This window comes from Perca fluviatilis, chromosome 22, assembly GCF_010015445.1.
Source record: "Perca fluviatilis chromosome 22, GENO_Pfluv_1.0, whole genome shotgun sequence".
In the NCBI taxonomy this organism is placed as follows: domain Eukaryota; kingdom Metazoa; phylum Chordata; class Actinopteri; order Perciformes; family Percidae; genus Perca; species Perca fluviatilis.
Window position 1 is genome coordinate 20023070 of NC_053133.1, and position 18856 is coordinate 20041925.

At 41.5% G+C, this 18856-nt stretch overlaps 1 protein-coding gene across 1 annotated transcript in view; it reads right to left on the reverse strand.

Moving 5' to 3' along the window:
• LOC120552713 (dnaJ homolog subfamily C member 13-like) overlaps positions 1–18856 on the reverse strand; it is a 35077-nt gene that overhangs the window by 2937 nt on the left and 13284 nt on the right. The window contains 49 exon segments of the mRNA XM_039790937.1: positions 76–216; positions 693–872; positions 972–1145; positions 1228–1270; positions 1394–1563; positions 1703–1815; positions 1898–1972; positions 2101–2200; positions 2282–2373; positions 2492–2669; positions 2949–3065; positions 3150–3263; positions 3346–3741; positions 4196–4315; positions 4425–4499; positions 4983–5167; positions 5340–5475; positions 5566–5644; positions 5784–5899; positions 6017–6218; positions 6355–6509; positions 6628–6673; positions 7018–7110; positions 7455–7657; positions 7897–8001; positions 8189–8290; positions 8387–8449; positions 8549–8708; positions 8811–8914; positions 9102–9255; positions 9612–9694; positions 10634–10651; positions 11871–11927; positions 11930–12037; positions 12144–12239; positions 12425–12500; positions 12751–12872; positions 12993–13049; positions 13151–13306; positions 13451–13558; positions 13683–13782; positions 14629–14798; positions 14898–14977; positions 15900–16066; positions 16283–16374; positions 17132–17227; positions 17772–17978; positions 18191–18391; positions 18488–18529. Coding sequence (XP_039646871.1) covers positions 76–216; positions 693–872; positions 972–1145; positions 1228–1270; positions 1394–1563; positions 1703–1815; positions 1898–1972; positions 2101–2200; positions 2282–2373; positions 2492–2669; positions 2949–3065; positions 3150–3263; positions 3346–3741; positions 4196–4315; positions 4425–4499; positions 4983–5167; positions 5340–5475; positions 5566–5644; positions 5784–5899; positions 6017–6218; positions 6355–6509; positions 6628–6673; positions 7018–7110; positions 7455–7657; positions 7897–8001; positions 8189–8290; positions 8387–8449; positions 8549–8708; positions 8811–8914; positions 9102–9255; positions 9612–9694; positions 10634–10651; positions 11871–11927; positions 11930–12037; positions 12144–12239; positions 12425–12500; positions 12751–12872; positions 12993–13049; positions 13151–13306; positions 13451–13558; positions 13683–13782; positions 14629–14798; positions 14898–14977; positions 15900–16066; positions 16283–16374; positions 17132–17227; positions 17772–17978; positions 18191–18391; positions 18488–18529 — 6027 coding nt within the window.

Consider the following 18856-nt stretch of genomic DNA (forward strand, 5'->3'; position numbering starts at 1 on the left):
CAAAAGACATTATTATTCATTTGACTTAGTCATCAAACATGACTAATCAAATGAATAATAACGGTGACAGTTTACCTGGGCTACTAGTTCTGACTGCTCCTTCTGGAACATGCGGTTTAGAGCTTCACAAGCTAATCCGGCCATGTCTGCCCGAGCTTTCATCCCAGTCATTAGGGGGCCGATAGTCTCCAGAGAAGCCATGGAGCGTACACACAGCTACACAAAACAAGACAGCTTTGGTTAAGAATTGTAGTGCGTCATGGCGCAGAAAGGAGACAAACTGTTTGTTGGCAAATCTTAAAAAGCAGAGTGTGACTGCAAATATTCTGAATATATTAACTCTGGGCTCTTCGAGTGTGAATCCTTAAAGTGGCCCTCAGGGTTTTAGTATTGTACTTCCCTAACATTTAGGGAATGAGAGAGAGAAAAATGATCAAAATTGATGTAGCAGAGTCTGAAATATATCCTAACTTGTAGTCCCCAGTATGGGTCAAACTCCATATACACTGGGTCCTACAATTCCCATAATGCAGCATCTTTCCTCATCATTCCAACTGATCAACCAATCGATGTAGAGCCCCTTTAATGAATAAGAGGTGTAAAACAATGTGTACCGAGTCCTGAAAAGTAAAAACAAATATATATAAATATATGTCTATATATTTGTTTATATATTGTGTTTGGTTCCTCGCCTCATTGTCCGATAGCACGTGGATGAGGCGGATGGAGCTCTTGGGCACAGCGTTGTTCTTGTGGTTGAGTGCTGCTAGGACTCGAGGCAGGTGACCCAGAGGAGGAACCTGGTCAGCCAGCTGGCTCTGTGTGCTGAACAGACATACTGCTGCCGTAGTAACCGTCTCTAGGGCCTCACCCTGCAGCAGATCACAGGATGAAGGGATATTGATAGTGTAAGACAGCTGAATAAGCGAAAATAGCAAATACTGTTTGCGTTTCTCAGTAAGGCAGCTCACATTGGGGTTGTTTTTCTCGTGCAGCTCAGTCAGGGTCTCCAGGAGCGACACCAGGAACTCTCGAGGCTTGCGAAGCACCCAGCCTGGCTGAGCAATAAAGATACGCAAGAAGACTCCACCAACTTCTAGCTCGCCCTGTCCTGCTCCATAAGCCATTGTGAAGTCCTCTGGCAACTGGGCACAAAAACCAAGAATGTATTGCCACGCTAAATCATACACAACTGTTTTATTTTAAGTAATATATTATTGCACTTACTTTCCAGTTCACATCAGGATTATCCTTCTGCTGTTTAAAGTGCCTGGAAAAATGTAAAGAATGATATTAGACAGTCAGGATGCTCTAATATTTCAAACATGTCACTCTCTTGACTACTCAGCTAGCTACTGGTTAAATAGGGTACTGAATTGGGCTTATGTCATACTCAAGCATCATCTCCCGGACAGTGGTGGACACTTTCTCCCTTGAGCTGTCATTCCAGATGAGCTCAGGGTTCTCGTGTGTTCCCTCGAATATGTGCACTGCTGCCTCAGCGTTGTCTCGCATGGCGTCCATGAACACACCAGGAAGGAAACGGATCAGCGTTAGACGCACCTGGCAGAGATGAGGGAGGATGGATGGATGGATGGATGGATGGGTAGATAGATAGATAAAAAATGATACACGATAACGTAAGGACAGGAATTATTAATATATATTTTTCTGTTTTCTGTTTATATCTGTCCAGTCTGACCTTTGGCCCGACCAGCTTGTCTGAGGTCATCTTGGAGAAGAGCTCTGCAGTCTGTGTGCGAACTTGGGGATGCGTGCAGTTACAGAAGAGGTCTAGCAAGTAGATCAGAGCACCTGGGGAAAAAAACGATTAACATGAGCATCGCTCAGAATTCACATAAATATGCAAAAGAAAAAAAAATTGAATTCCACTGACCTTTGGCCATAGCCTCTTTGACTATCTTTGTGTTAGAAGCCAGCGCATACAAGGTTTCCAGCACCATTTGCCTACCTTAATGATGGAAAAAAAACATGTTTTAGTCAACAGATACATACAACACTGTAATAAGTATAAGAAAGGCTGCAAAGACCCCAAACTGTAAGCCAGTGAATTGTTTTCTGTTTTACATGTCTTCTTACTGGAGGGGAGTGAGTGCAGCAGCAACAGAAGGTTGGACAACACCAACGACTCGGCAATGTTGCTAACGCATTCTTGGTTTGACGTCACCGTATTTACAACCTGCAGAGGAAACCAATATGAGTAAAATGCAAAATGCATTGACAACCACAGTAACTAGATACCAGGACCAAGAACCTCTACCTCCAAAACCAGCTGCTGTACTCTGCCAGCTCCATGAACCCGCAACAAAGAGAAGAGCAGTTTGAAATGGCCGATGCACTCCGACTCCGAACCTGAAATCATACAGAGAGAACTGCTTAGAAAGGAAGCTCCAGCATTAACACATCTAAATAAAACAACAACAGGTTCTTCTTCAGAAAGAGTTGAACTGGAGCAAGTGTCATATCTCACCGGGGTTGTTCTTGATGACATTGCGGAGAGCCTCTAAAGCCATCTCAGCGAAGCGGAGCCTCTCAGCATGTTGCTGGGACTCTACTTTGTTACTCTGACTCATGGCCAGCAGAGTGTGGAGGTACTGGGCCTGGGAGCCTACGTAGTCCAGAAGACTGGCTGCAAATGCTTTTGGGTACTAAAAACAGAGATGGTAACACATCAGAGCATTACAAAAGGTTTAAAGCCTATGTTTTACTGTAAATAAACCAAAAAGACTATTAAATGTGACAAAAATGCTACAAATAAAATGTTTTTTTAAAACTCAATGCTACTGTCAATAACCACAGTTATAATGATAATGGCTGTTTCAAGATGCTATCTGTCATAATCTAATTCAGACTGATGAGAAAGGGCAAACAATATAAACAAATGTAATAAAGCAGTTAGAATAATACTATCTTGTTCTTCTACTCACCTCAAGAGGAAAAGCTGGTTGCTCATTGTAGACGCGGACAAAGATCTCCCCAACTATCAGCTCTTTGCTGTGATCACTGAACACAAACTCCGCACCAAAGCTTTTGTCATTTTCTCCCTATAAAGAGACCATCGAGAGGATGCATTAATAACTTAATTTTGTTTGTACTGGGACATTAGATGATAAACATGTTGTTCATACCCTCTTGATGTTTCCCTCCTGCTGACCCTCCAGGAACTCCAGCAGCTCGGCTCGGGTTCCATTGTTCCAGATCAAGTATGGGTTCTCCGAGTTGCTATTCAGCAGCTTCAAGACCTAAATGCACAGCATGTCATGTGGAACTCAGCCAGGTGTTGGGGTTCATGTATGCAAAAGCTTGACATAACCCTCAACATACCTCAGATGGAGATCCTGTTCCCAGCTTCCTCGAGATGTATGGTGTCAGCATGGCTGCTAAGCTCTTGCGGATGGTGGGGTTCTCTGGAGGTGTGCCCTCAATGCCGTTGGTCTCTGGAACAGGATTGTTACCGTCCGGGGTGTGTGGTGTCTGGGTGTAGCCTCCCAGACGGCTGAGAGCTAGCAGGCTGAGCTTGGCCAGGCTGTTTGCAACCTCCTGTTGGTTTGTGTCCTGGTTCGCCTGCACGCCGCTCTCCTCCAGAGTGTAGTCGTAGTTGAAGAGGTGGACCAGCAGGTGCCAGAGCACACCAGCGTGGTACAGATGAGTCTGTAGGAAGAAATCCACCGCGAAGGAGCTCACACACTGCACTGCCAGGGCGGCAGTTTTCGGGAGGCCCTGAGAGGAGGCAAGGGAGAGAACATCCAGAAGCTGTCTTGTTGCAGAACAAGTATAAAGCGAACATCATAGGCGCTACATGTAGCATTTAATAATGTCTAAATAATTAGCAAATAATGAGACCACAAACGAGCAAGATGTTTGCCAAGAGTAACGGCCTCAAGGAGCTTTTACATTTCAATATGTATCATATTCAATCATTATTTTATGATATATAAATATTTAAATATGTTGTGCAAAAGATGCAACTGCATCTTTATTCTCATTAGTAAAGCAATTAGAGAAAATCACCTTAAGAAAGAAATAAGGCCTCTAAAATACGAGAATACTGGCATATTTTCTATATGGTTTGAGATCTAAGAATGACATTTACATAGAAAAATAGTACACATGGAAGATTTTCTTTGCAATTATAGACAAAAATAAATTATACCTGTGGTTGCAAGGTTCTTACCTTTCCATAGAACAAGATGTGACAGAGGTCCCTGATGATGGTGGGCAGTTCGATGATCTTTTCCCTGCATTCCTCAAACTGGGCTGCAACACTGTAGCACTTACAGATGTGCCCGCACACCTGTGGCACATTCAAATATTGAAAACGTGTTCTAGAAATCATTACAAGCAGTACAGCACTCATCTTGAGAGAAGAAAGGTGACTACAGGTGAATGTAGACTCATTTTACCTGTACAGCCATGTCACCAGGCTTGCTGGATGCGGTTAACACAGCAACACACCGAGAGAGAGCATCTAGCAACACCTGATTAAATACAGTAAACGGATGATCATTTATTGCAGTGGTGCTCAAACTTTTTTCAATAATGTACCCCATTTGAAATATGTTTTTCAAGTAACCCCTAAACAGCACAAAACAATTTTGGTAGAAAAAAAAAATGCCTAGCTTTAAAAAAAAAAAAAAACGCGACAACACTTAAACTGAAACCTGAACACTTATATGCTACATTTTAAATGTTTACAATCACTAAATCCATTCATAAATATAGTGTATAATTATTTAAGGACTTTTGCATGACTGATATTCTTTAAAAAAGGAACATTAAAAATAATTTTACGTACCCCCTGCAGTACCCCTGCAGTACCCCTAGGACATATAACCCCATTTGAGAAACACTGATTTATTCAATCACAGTTCCCCACAGTGCACCGGTCCAATTGTAGGTGGACAGCTACCGTTTTTTATTTAGACTGGTTGGTATTTTGGGATTTGTGACTGTGTGTATACCTCAATGCCGTTGTCGCGGCGCAGCTCCTCTGCATTAAGAGCCGAGCAGTTGACGGTGTGAAAGGCCAGTTCTGCAGCAGCCGGGAGGAGAGGGGAGGTTTTGGAGAAGAGCAGCTCATCTTCGGTTTCCATTGTGATTGTTTTGATGAGCATGGGATAACCGGCGTATTTGTAAGGTTCCAGTTCTGTTTATAGACATATAAAAAAGGGAGGAGTAGCAGTATCAGTTCAACATCTCAATAACCAACACGTTCACTCTAACTCACTTTACTTGAGAAACATGCGCCCTGAACTTGTTTCTTTCAAAATGTATAGGAAGAAAGGACAAAATGAAAGACAGCTGATCTATCTGCATACCTTGTTTGTGTCGGTTGAACAGGATGCTCTGAGCCTTGAGGATAAGGATGATGTTTTCTGGGTCGGGGCCATCCAAGATACGGGCAGACTTTGTGCAAAGGAACTCGTAGGCTTTGTTGACTTTCTCAAACATGTCCTGAAAGATACAAGTTTAAATGCAATATGTGGATCAAAGGTATGTACGCCCTTACATACATGTTGTGTCAGAAATGACTGTACTACATACCCTGCCCTCAGGGTTCTTGTCTGGATGGTACTTCTGCGCCAGTCTGAAGTAAGCTTTTCTGATTTTACTCTCCTCATGCCTGAAGACAGAAAAGCCAATATTTCTTGAGTCCTACTATATAAATTATCTAACAACAACATCCATGATTATTGCTACTAAAGATGAGTCTGGATACAAGACGAATAGTAACAACTGATAACATATCAAAGGCCACTCACTGCCCCTGTCCTTTCGGGAGGTTGAGGACTTCGTATGCATCATCGACAGACATAGAGGGAGGCTTTTTCTCCACCTCCCTCTTCCAAGCTTCAAGGGTGTCTTTTAGCAGCTTTACCTGTTGGGATAATGGTGGTGCATCGAAACGTTAAAGAAGCCTTTCTTAGAAAACACAAGCAGGACATTGATAAGGAAATACAAGCTTGAATAAATAAGGAAAAACATAAAAACCTACAGCATCTCGAATGGGCCAGTTGGGGAAGCGGATGGTGTCACACAGATGTCTGAGGTAGTAGATGTTGCAGAAGAGCTCGTTGTCCAGCTGAGGGAAGCTGACCACGGGGATGGGGCAGTACTGGTAAAGGGCCCGCGTGTTGCTCTGCAGCCTGGGGCTGAAGTCAGCTATGTGGGCAGCTATCTTCTCGATCATCATGCGCCTGAAACAGAGAGTTGAAACACAACCTATTAAAACGTCTAGAAAACCAAATGCTGACTTTTACTGCTGCACTTCTAAATATCTCTACATTGCCTTTTAAAGCACACTAATTAGACATGATAGAGACTAACACGTACCTCATCTCACTGCTCCAAATGGCCTCAGGTGTGTCAAATTCTCCAAGGAATATCTCTGAGAAGCGCTCAGCCTCATAGTTCTCCAGATAACACACCATGGCCTCAGGCAGTACCGGCCCCAGAACACTACGCTGCACTATGTCCTGACCCTTAGACTGGGGAGGAGGCACAACAGACAAGTGTTATTTTATTTTTTTTTTTTTTAAAAGGAAGTTTGATTCATAAAATACAATCTGTAATTTGTATGGTACAAATCTGTATCAAAAACTTTACCTCCTCTGATTTGAAGGCTTGTTTCAGATGTGTGTACTTCAGGAACCTTAAGAAATCACAGGACTGTCTCAGAGCTCAATATCAACACTGCGTGTTATTAATGTGTGATGTTTTATTTCTAATTTTCCATTACATCCACATTAGGGTGGAAGCCTAGATCAAACTACTGAAAAACAAGCTGCTAGGCTAAAATGTCAATGGAATTATTATTATGTAGAACAAGGAAACACTTTTAGGTTTTAAGTCATTGTGGTGTTAATAATGAAAGTGTCAGTCATCACAGGTTCATGACAATAAAAATACAAAATATCTCAAAAATGACTATTCTTTAAACCTTTTGGAGGATAACTTTAGAATGTTTGCACAATATGCGAATGTCTGTGATTTCACCTTGCTACAGGAAGCACGTTAGAGCCTGTGTACATCATGATGAAGAAGAAGATCCCAGTTAAATATAGATGAATAGAAACATAAGTTGGTTTTCTTGATTTGATTAGTAATTACCAAAAATAGATGTGATAAAATAAAAAAAAAAAAAAAAAAAAAAAAAAAAAAAAAAATATAAAAGGGACAACAGAATGAGAGGGAAACAAGCATTTTTATTATTCTTTTTTTTTTTTTTTGGGAAAAAGGGGGGAAAGGGCTTTTTTTTTTTTCCTGATAAAAAGTAAATAAACAAACAGGTATAGTCATGGCCTACTGGTTTAATGTTTAAACCAAAAATCATCACAAGTACGCCATTGCATATTGGAATCATATTATGATACCATATAAAAGAGGAGGTATTTTCAGCAATACAACCACAGAAGTATTTCTGCTCTACCCACCTGCTGGGGTAGTAGGAGCACATGGTGATCAGCATGTTAAGGATTAGTGTAGCCAGGTCGGATTCGTTCATTACTGCCTGTCCAGTGGCCAGGAGGCACCATTTTAGCTGGGGGATGGCCTGCAGAGGGCGCCAGCCATCCATCCCCTGAGCCCAGCATCTTGTCTTCGCTGTCAGGACACCCGTGCTCCAAAAGTCCTGCATCTGGAGGAGGAAAACACACACAAAGATGAGTAATGTGGCTGCTGCAGAAGAAAGTAAGAAGCAACGATAAAGTGCAGCAACTACGAGAAGACAATAAAAATCAAGAAAATAACTTTTTGTTTGATTACATTTTGATGACTTGTTCTTAGCAGGTATTAGATGTAACTCTATTTTCAAATTTATTTTACAGTTAAAATTGGGGAAGTCCCGGTGCTTGACAGTTTAAGAAGATCACGTACCTCCTCAAAACTGAAAGGCCCTCTTCTTTCCTTGTCTGCGTTACCAAAGTACCACTCTTTCTCACTCTCCCTCTTCATGTCTGGCGATGCCTCCAGCACGTTGCTCTGTGGAGATTAAAAGACCCTCTGTTTGACACTCTCCAGACAGATTAATTAGGATTTTCACACATGGTTCAACGTTAAATTAAATCTCATCTATGGTTTATAAACATCTAGTGTTGCGTGTAATTGATCAAATCAATAAAGATATTATTTTTAACGTAACGTAACTCAGCTATAGCCATGTTTTTACCTGTAGGGGCACAGTAGCTCTGCTGGTATGCAGGTGGGCCATGGTGAGCAGATCCACCAATATACGCACTCCATTTGAGTCCATTACCTCCTTCACATTTTTCTGCAGAACAAAAAAAATAAAAATTATTACTCAAGACAGAGAGAGACAGAAATGTGATTAACAAAAAGGCACGAGGCGCTGTTGCTGATAGCTTACCTTGTTGAGAATGAGTTTGTTGAGGAAGAGGATGAGTCTGTCTCTTTCCAGTTTGTCTGTACACTGTAACCACAGGAGAGCATTTGGGATTTCAGGATGAATTAAAAAAACATAAAAAGCACTTAAACGATATTAGTTCTTTTGGTGAGAATTTGTACTCACTCGGTCCAGCATGCCCACAATGTATTTAGTGTCTGTGAAGGGGCCAATTTCATCGTAGCATTTCCCATAGACTATAGCAAGTGCCTGCAGGCACAGGCACTTCATCGTAACTTTTGGTGTAAGCAGAAAGCGATGGTAGAGTTCATTGAAGAACTCATATCTAAGAGGAAAGAGGAGCGAGAAGCATGACTCATCTTTTTTGGATTCAATACAGAACGATAACATTAGTGCAGGTGGTTGGGTTGTTGTGATGTAGTCTTACGATCTCTTGATGGCATTCGATTCGTCACTTTCATCCTCCTCAAGCAGCAGACGCAGGTAATAATCCCCAATCTTAATCTCATCTGAAAGGCACTCATATTTCACCTGCAAACAACAATATATACAGACATACAGATATAGACAAATTTAATAACCCTGTATTTTTTGTGGGATTCAATTATCACAATAGTCTAGTCTGGCCCAAAACTCAATTGTATCACAAATATTGATGGTTATAACCAAATGAGATCCAGACATCAGTGAGTGTAACATACTCCAGCTGAGCACAAACCTCAAACTCCTGGTGGTTCCAGGAGATGACGGTGGCACTGCCGAGCTCGCGGTCCACGCTAAAGGCGCGCATCTCCCCTTCCAGAGCGTCCCGCAGCTCCTCTCTCGTCCTCAGGTTCCAGATGAGGTTGGACCGTGCATGGTCGAGCTGGAATCTTAAAAAAAGAACAAAAAAGCAGTTTAGGAAAGCTAATATATTATTGAGATTGTTCCATGACTTAAATCCCCTGTGTCTTACAATAAGTTCCCCTAAACCAGACAGATATGACGTAAAAAATATAGATAATGCAGCAGCTCAAAAACGGATAACCAGCATAGTGGTTTCATGGTAGGTGACAACTAATGGGTCTGAATTTAAGGCTCTTAAGTAAGACACAGAGGCAAATTCCCAAAAATTCTGGACTCTGCATTCTGAGTATTATAAAATCAGGATGAGCACCACAAATTTGCCAGACAATTGGGTCAACCTAGCTAGATTATGGCTTAATCTCTCTATGGGGCCATGTTGTACCTGTAGTAGAAAAGCTCCCAGTTGACTTCAATCTTTATTCTCTGGCGTCTCTTTCTCAGGATGACAGGCTTTTGGTTTGGGTTCTGAAATCAAAGCAAAAACACTTTGAGGAACCGCTTCAAATCATTCTTAACCACATTAAATATTTGTCTTTTTAAATCTTACGACACAAAGACAGTTGTGAAGTTAAAATGGCAACAACATGAGCAATATTTTACACAAGGACCCCAGAAATGAAGTGAATGGCACAGGTGTGAAGAAACATGTAACAAAAATGTTTTTAAGTATGGAGAAAGCCAGATATTAGGACAATAGGACAAAAAACACAACACCCATAAAAACCAATGTCATCATCACACCAACATAGAAAACAATGTTATGAAACACAAACACCAAAGTGGGATCCAAAAAATTTGATGTGTTCTGTAATTCTTGCTGGGCGATGATTATGATCACTATTCTGTTGCTTCTCAAGAGGATGCTGCTACTCAACCATAACAACCTTAATTTGCGTATTCACTTGCAAGGTAACATTTTTTTCGTCTTTGGTGCCATAAACAATACAGAAAATCCCTGCATAGTTAAAAATGGTGGGAGAGATGTAAAAGAAAGTTCCAGAGGCTTTGAAGGCTGCTTGGCAAAGGTCCTCCCGTTTATGATAATTATACTCGTCTCAAACTAAATGTGGTCATTATTTACTGATGACAAAACACTACAGGTACATGTCCTCTATTGACAAAACACTACAGATACAAGTTCTCTATTGACAGCAGAACAGGAAAATATGTGTTCAAATTTTGGCTTTTATTGTCTACTGTATAATGTAATATCAACTTCTTCTTTTCTTGCATCTATTTGAAGACACGTGGCAATCCCGTGTAAATGATAATAGATCATCGCCTGGCTGAATTAAAAAAACTAAAAACACACCCAATATGTCACATGAAGATGGAAAAATGGGTTTGGTCGAGAGAAAAGATGGAAAGAAAAGAGCATGGATCCCATTGGTCAGGCCTACTTACCAGGTTATTTCTGTCCTGCTGCATTGTTTGACAGCAGAGAAACCACACAAGACAAAGGAAGGGAAGGGTGGGGCAGATACAACACAGAGAGATTATTGTTCCTCGGGTCAAACAGAGATGAATCGGGGGGAAAAAGGATCACAGGTCACAAGACTACGTTATACTAAGAGATTGACATACTAAACTAAATGTAACAGTACATCCTTTGGATTTATTAGCTGATGATCCACTAGATTAATATTTTTTCCAAGATTACTTGCCAACAACAGATATACATGAAGTGTGATTAGGGAATAGTTAGTGAAAGCAAGCCAATCAAAATATGAAGATTTTTCAGCCATTTTGAGTCATTCAAAACAAAAGTGTAGAAAAGAAAAAGGAAGCCGGGTGACATTCAGATAAAGTAAGTTTAGAGGTTTTAGCATTGCTTGGAAGTAGATTTGAGCAGACAGTAGAGGCTCAAGGTTTTATTTAACAGTTTAGAGGACACCCCCAACCTCATCCCACCCACAGACTTTCTATAAGAATAACCCGCAAGATGGCAGATTGCATTGATTACCTGCAAGCTTTTGTTCTGTTACAGATATTAGTTTTCTTTTCAAGAAACAAGCATGGACCAACTAATAATGAGACCTTCACCATCATCTCTTTCCAACCTGTAGAATGACATGCCCACTGATGTCGTCAGGGTTCACACATCAGGTCAAGGAAAACCTGATCTTTTTGTTTCCAGACAAACAAACAAACCAATGTATTTTTGGTCTAAAAGGCTCTGAATGGTTCAACATTAGGAATGTGAACAGGAATCAGTTTCATGTTGGTGGAAGAGGGGTAACAGAGGTATTATTTAAAAGAAAGGTGACCTTTGAATTCAAATAACACTTTGGTCACACTCAAACATGCCTGTGCCAGAAACGTTTGTCTTAGCTAAAGAAAAAAAATGTCTGTTAAACATGTATGAAAAGGTGCACAAGCATTTTGAACAGCAAGATAGGCAAGGTGCAGAAAAATCTAACGTTATTGTATCTTGACATTTTCTTGACCCAAACAACATCGGAGCTGGCACCGCTCTGCATGCAAAATAACAGCAGCAGCTGAAAAGTGTGCATTTGAGTTTGCCTCTGGATTCTGCAGTACTGTTCAGCATCAGCAGGAAGAGCAACAGTTGGAGACACCTGAGCAGACAGTCAGCAGCAGTAACAGCAGTAGCTTGTCTGATAGATAACAGGCCAAAAACCCTTTTTTTTTTACCCCTATCTTTCCTTTTTTTTTTTTTTTTTTTTTTTCTCCAGTGCTTGGCATCAACACTACATCAGCCTTCTCCTTGGCAAACTTCTCCACCTCTTTGGCTGCTTTGCCGGCTATACGCTGCCATTCCGGCACCTTGTTTCGATTTAGCTGGTCCTGTGGGAAACAAATATAAAAACAATTATAGATGGCAGATACTTTCTTGTTGAGCCATTTGTTCACTCTGCAAAAATGTACAGATGTGATGCGTTTCTCTAGATACCGTGGCGATTTTCAAGTTGTCACGGACGTGCATTCTGTCCATATCTTTCTCCGGGACTGGGTCAGGACTGTCCAGGTAAGCCAGCAGGCCTGTTGGCTGAGAACATACAAGACATAGTGAAAGGGGTTAAGACTTTAACTGTTCCTTAGCTTCCAGAGAAAAGCCTTGGCTTACATCCTGCAGTACTTTGCCTGTATCACATTATACTAATAGCTTCTGCCAACAGTATTGGACAGGCATAATATATTTTTAAGTCTGAAAAGGTCTGTTTGTAGCCTTACCAGTATCCTTTTCAGAAGGTTCATGGCAACAGGGTTTTCTGCCGTCCAAAGTCCCACCAGGTGACGACTTAGCTGCCTGAGAAAGAAAAAATCTCACGTAAGTAGCTGAGCCATTTTGTTATTTATTTGTTAGAGAACACATTTTCTGTTTATCTACTGTAGCAACTGAAGCTTTGTCTACCGTTACATGCAATGAGTGTTTCTCTGGTTAAGAGTATTCGTGAAATTTGAAACCGCAAATAAGAGAGAATTAAACGGCAGCTGGAACCAACAAGTACAGAAGACAGAATCATTGTGTGTCAGTTGTGGATTTATTGAGGTTGGACCTGTTGGTAAGCATCCGCTGGTCAGCGCTGATGGTGAACAAAGAAGTGTGCAGATGCCTCGGAAGAGCCCCTTCACTCAAGGCCAGGTCCTGCATCTTGGTGGCTATTTCCTTGTCTCCTTCCTAAATTTAAAACAAACACATGTTGGTTATCGTCATAAAGCATAAACACTATCTTTAGTGTTCCAATCCAATCATGAAATTATTGACAATGTAAACCACCTAACCCACAAAAAGGCTTACCTCAATAATGGCCTTCATCACCAGGCCTGCTCCCTTCACTATTGCCATAGAGGGATGCTGGAGATGAGAACAACATCATTCAGTACACAAGCATCTACTGATTTTTCATAATACTATCATAATTAGGGCGGAAAGGTTTATTCACACAAGTCAACTACCTGGAAGAGTTTGAACAAGGTGCGACCATCGGAGGCAACCATCTCAAGCAGCATGTCAAACTGCTGCCCTTCTGTGGTTTCACTGTAGGGGGCGCACAGGGCAAACGTTAAGAAGTCCAGTAAGGAGCTGATCACCAAAGCTCCTGTTCCATGGTCCTGAAAACAAAAGAAAAGACGAGAATGAGAGCTAAGAATTGACATGAGGAGGGTTTTTTTTTAAACTATACGACAACTTCTGTTTAACAACTTCTGAATTTCCAAATTTTGCATCCAGCTTGCAGACAATAAACGGAAATGTACCACGTTAGTGATGAATTTTTCAAGGAGGTTCTCCAGGAACTTCTTGGAGGAAAGCAGAGAGGCCTTGTTCAGCTGCTCCTGCCTAAGGTCATAGTCATCGTGCATTGGCTGCAGAGAAACATGAAAGAGAAGGTCTCAGCCAAACCGCAGGATAAAAGACAAATGTGATAAATGGTTGATATACAGTATATGTATCGTTTAGTTGATGTCTAGATGTTTAGGTGATACTTACACACATAAGGGCACAGAGCATGTCTACAGCAGCATGTGTCACGCTGTTGTTGTTCCTTTTTAAAGCTTTTACCGTTTTTACTCCCAACTTCTCCCTGAACCTAGAACACACAAACATACATTTACAGATTTAGCAACACCACTAAAACGACCGTGCCTTAAAAAAGTTGAAGATCATAAACAACAGAATATAAAAGCATACAAATATTGTATTGTTTAAAAGAGGTCTGGGGTTGGATACACAAAGAATTCATTGCTTCAGAAGTGACTTGTTGTTTCGATTTGTCATGAAGTGTCACATCTACTGAACTACTAAGTATACACTATTAAAGAGGTTTTCCTTAAAACAAAAATAAATGTATGTATTTATAGTGATCTTGGGGTTGAGGGGAAACACCAAGCTACTCTAGCAATGAATCTTTCAGGAAAACCAATTGTCATTTGCTTTACAGGAACAAATAAGCAGTAAATACAGTTCCTCTCATACATCTCAGTGACCCAGAAAGACTACAGGGTTCTTCAATATTGTGATGTACGGATATTTAAAAGGATAGAATGTGCAAAGCAGATACTGGGAGAGAGATGGAGTATGAGATGTCGAGACAGAGGAAGGTCAAGACAAATCGAGGCAGACAGCTCGACTGAACACAGTGAAGTGACATAACCTCGCTTCTGAACTGTCTGTCTAAAAGCCTGAGATGAAAGCAGAACAAAGATAAAAGAGGAGAAGGCTGATCAACAGACAGCTAAGAAAGGGATAAGAAACAGAGACAGGCAAAAGGGCAGACTGAGATGTATGGATTCATATTTACGTTGCATCTGTGACTCCAGACACTTGACCAGACCTTGGAATGACAGAGCATGCCTGTTACCAGCAGCTCAACAAAAAGTACACTTTAAAGAAATAAAAGCAGGAAGGTACAGTGGGATAACTGCTGCATTCTTACTTAGGCAGCTGGGTGAAAGCCTGGAAGCCAGCCTTGGAGGCCACCAAGCGTCGAATGGCCTGGAAATGGCTCTCCAGCTCAGTGTTAAGAGCCGGCAGCTCGGCCTCCTGGGATAAAAGAGCCAGGATGGCGTTGTTGATGAGCTTCTCTTTGTTCTCAGAGAAAAGACCCTGAAGAAAAAAAGAGAGAAACATTAAGACAGGGAAACTAGTGTGGCTCTAGCTAAGGCCGATGGATAGACATCAATCACATTTATTGAACACACTCACATCTTGGGTTACTGCATGCAGCACTCCACTGTAGGATATGTTGGCATTGAATCTGAACACTGCATCTGCAAAGTTTCCATCTGCGCAAAAAGGGAGGAGGGATAGAACAATTAAACAAAATACTAGACCACCTCAAAGAGACTAAAACACTGTACTTAAGCACAACGTAGCCCCAGTTTGTGCTTCATGTACGACCGTTTTATTCAAGTCGCAGAACTAAGCATCCAATTTTACAAATATGAGGCCAACATTTCTTTTTATTTTATTTTTTTTAAACCCACCCAACCTAAATCTGGCTACAGTGGCAAGGATGCTGGAAGCTCTGCTGCTAATGGGAGGGAAGCTAGTCCAGCTCTCCTGCTAAAAATAACGCATTAATATGTTGCTTGCGTTTTACAAACACTTGAGAAACAGACAGAATATTTATTTACCCAGATGGTTAAGAAGAGTCTTTTGTAGATTCTGGAAATACCTTCAGAACAGCAGTTGTTAGACAATCTTCTGGGTTTTTCAAAGGTCAGTTATATTTATTTTTAGCTCTGTGACTCAAATGTAATGGTAATATATGAGAGGCACAAACTGGGGCTAGGCCCATTGGTGCTTTGATGTACACGCTTAGATTATCATGCTAACATTCTAACAATTACCATGCTAACATGAGGTAGCAGGTAGCAGCAGCAGCAGGTATTACATTAATCATGTTAGCATGCTATCGTTTTCTAATTAGCACTACAAACAAAGTACAATTGAGGATTCATCCTCTGGGGACCATGCATGTCTGTACAGAATTTAATGTCAGTCCCATCCATAGTTGTTGAAATATTTTATTCTGGACCAACCGAGCGACCTTGTAATCCCAGAGCCATGCTGCTAGCGAGGCTAAAAAAAACTGTATTAAAGCGGATACTACTTTCAAAACTTTCTAAACCAACTTTAACATATGCTATAAAGAAATCTGATTCAAGTTCATGAATTTTAATGAGATAAAGGCCTTGGACTCACTAGGAGGTGCTGCCAGGAATTTGAGATGCAAACTCTCCACCTCCTCATCCACGGGCATGCTCAGTAGGCCCCATCTTTGTCCTCGCTGCGTGGGGGCCATCTTGACGCACACGTCCCTGTTGCCTGATGCGCGGACTCCATCAAGTAGGCTGGCTAACAGGGAGTCCCTACAGACGCAAATACAAACAGACTCAGCTAAATGCATTATGAATGATCGGTGTTATGGAGGACGAACAGTGAGCACACAAGCTATGCAGCAGACACATGCACGCAAGCAAATTACTCATTGTGTAAATGAAATCAACAGTACAGAAAGAAATGTAATAAACCCACAGGGCCTGTAGTGTCACTACATACATAAAGACAGATGTATGTCTGTGTACCTTTCTGTGGAGGAAAACTTTCGGATCTGACCTCTGATGAATTCGACTGTAAACACCTGAGGGTTGTCTACGTCACAGATGAGAGCAAATACCTGAAGGGAGATGAGACAGAGGACAAGAGTGAGCAAAAAAGAGGGAGGGACGGGGAAGGGAGAGTTTACTCATATCAAACAGACTTTCATCCAAGGTATTAACTTGCAGTGATGCAGTTCATACATAATACAACAAAGACAGGCAGTTTGATTAAAGGTCCCATGACATGCTGCTTTTTGGATGCTTTTATATAGGCCTTAGTGGTCCCCTAATACTGTATCTAAAGTCTCTTTCCCGAAATTCAGCCTTGGTGCAGAATTACAGCCACTAGAGCCAGTCCCACAATAGCTTTCCTTAGGCTGTGCCATTTCTGTGTCTGTAGCTTTAAATGCTATTGAGGAGGCGAGAAGGGGGGGCAAGGCGGAGGGTGGAGGTGTGGCCTTGACCAACTGCCACTTTGCAAGCTATGAGGTCTCTCTCTTACTCATGGCTGGGCCAATTGGGTGGGACAAACTCTGCTCCCTATGACCTCATAAGGAGCAGATTCCAGATCGGCCCATCTGAGCTTTCATTTTCTCAAAGGCAGAGCAGGATACCCAGGGCTCGGTTTACACCTATCACCATTTCTAGCCACTGGGGGACCATAGGCAGGCTGGGGGAACTCACATTAATGTTAAAAAACCTGAAATTGAAATTTTCATGCCATGGGACCTTTAACATGTATCTTGCCAGGAGTACCAATAGACATAACAAAATGGTTTTGAGTGTAAATGTTTCAGCCTGAAATTTGTATGACTTGGCGGTGGAAGTGCATACCTCGCCGAAGGGTTTGATGGTGACTATGTTGTACGAAGCTGGGTCTCTCTCGACTAGACAAGTCTCTGTCAGGGCTAGTATACGCTTAACAGGCTCCTAGGGAAAGACAAAGATAAGTCATAATGCTTACAAAATTGATAGATAATAATAAATACAACTGGAAAGCAGAAGTAGGCAATGAAACAGTGTATACTTTTAGATTTCATTGCTAATGACTGCAAATGTGACGTCAAGTCAGTAATTACCATCCAATTCATCAAAATACTGGGCATCACAAAGCATCAGTTGACAACCACAAGACACATGCATATTATATTAGCAGTAAAGGATTGCTTTACTATTTCACTCCAGAGTATGGTGCAAAGCTTAAACTGTAGCAACACATTTAATATATACAATACAATAATAGTTTAGATGATTGAGTGTTAAGGGTATGCTAAATGCTGCATTTAATGAAGTTGTCTGAGTGTTCAAAAATAGGGTCTCATATCAAACAAGCAAATTAAACTGCTGTAGTTTTTTTCAAGTAGACCAAAGTAGTAACAATCTGTTAAGGGAGTCCTGGTGGGTCCCTGGACCTTACTTTGAGAACCCCTACCAAACAGCACAGAAAGGAAAAGGAGAAGCAGAGTGTTCTAACCGGGTGTCGTGGGGTGATCTTCTGGACCACAAACTCAGCCAGTGAAGTGATGCTGTCGTCTGAGCTGTACTTCCCCAACCTGTCTGTCACAAAATCCTCGAAGGTCAACGTCTCCTTCCTCAGTCGTAGCATGATACCGATGAAGTTCCCAGCATGCTCAATTGCACAGCGGATGATGTCATCCCGGTGCTCCGAGGCAAACAGATGCTGAGAGAAAGAGGCAAAAGGAAATGTTAAGACAACATATAACACACACACACACACACACACACACACACACACACACACACACACACACACACACACACACACACACACACACAACAAAAAACACAAAAACAAAAACAAAAACACACACACAACACACACACACACACACACACACACACACACACACACAACACACAATGCATACATACCAGCCTGCTGAAGCCCCCATAAAGGATGCAGAATCCTCCCTGGTAATCAGAGACCTCGACGAAGCCCTCCACATTACGATAGTCGTAGGAACACACCACCCGGTTGGTTTGCGGGTCGATCTGGTCGATGCCGCCCGGTGTCACCTCTAAACTCACTGGCTTCCGTGCGTCACTCCAGTGGTGCTTGTAGCAGTTGTAACGCTGTAAGGGTTCAGCACAGATATTCATTTTGAGGTCACCACGGTTAGAAATATATGCTGAAATGGATAATCTTTCTTTATACATCTCAGTACTTACCCTGCCAGTTATTTTTCCCTCTGAAAATTCTGTTCTGAATCTCTGTGAATAAGAAAAATAAGGAAATTATATTTTTAAATTTAGTGCCAACATACACATCTAGCTGTTAAATCATTCCTCTGTAACACTTGCACTAAGCAGAATTACGGGGCATTCACACCAAAAAAAAAAGCAATGGGTGGTGCGGCTGAAGGAGTGTCAATAAATGGGCCCATTTATGTGAGGTCCTGTTGTGTTCTTTAACCCCCAACAAAGCACAAATAGACTTTACATTTCACAATCACTGTTTTCCGTCAGATCGTTTATAGATTTCGACGTTTCCAACCGCACTTAAAAGGCGGCTTTATTTCACAGGAGAGAGAGATAGAA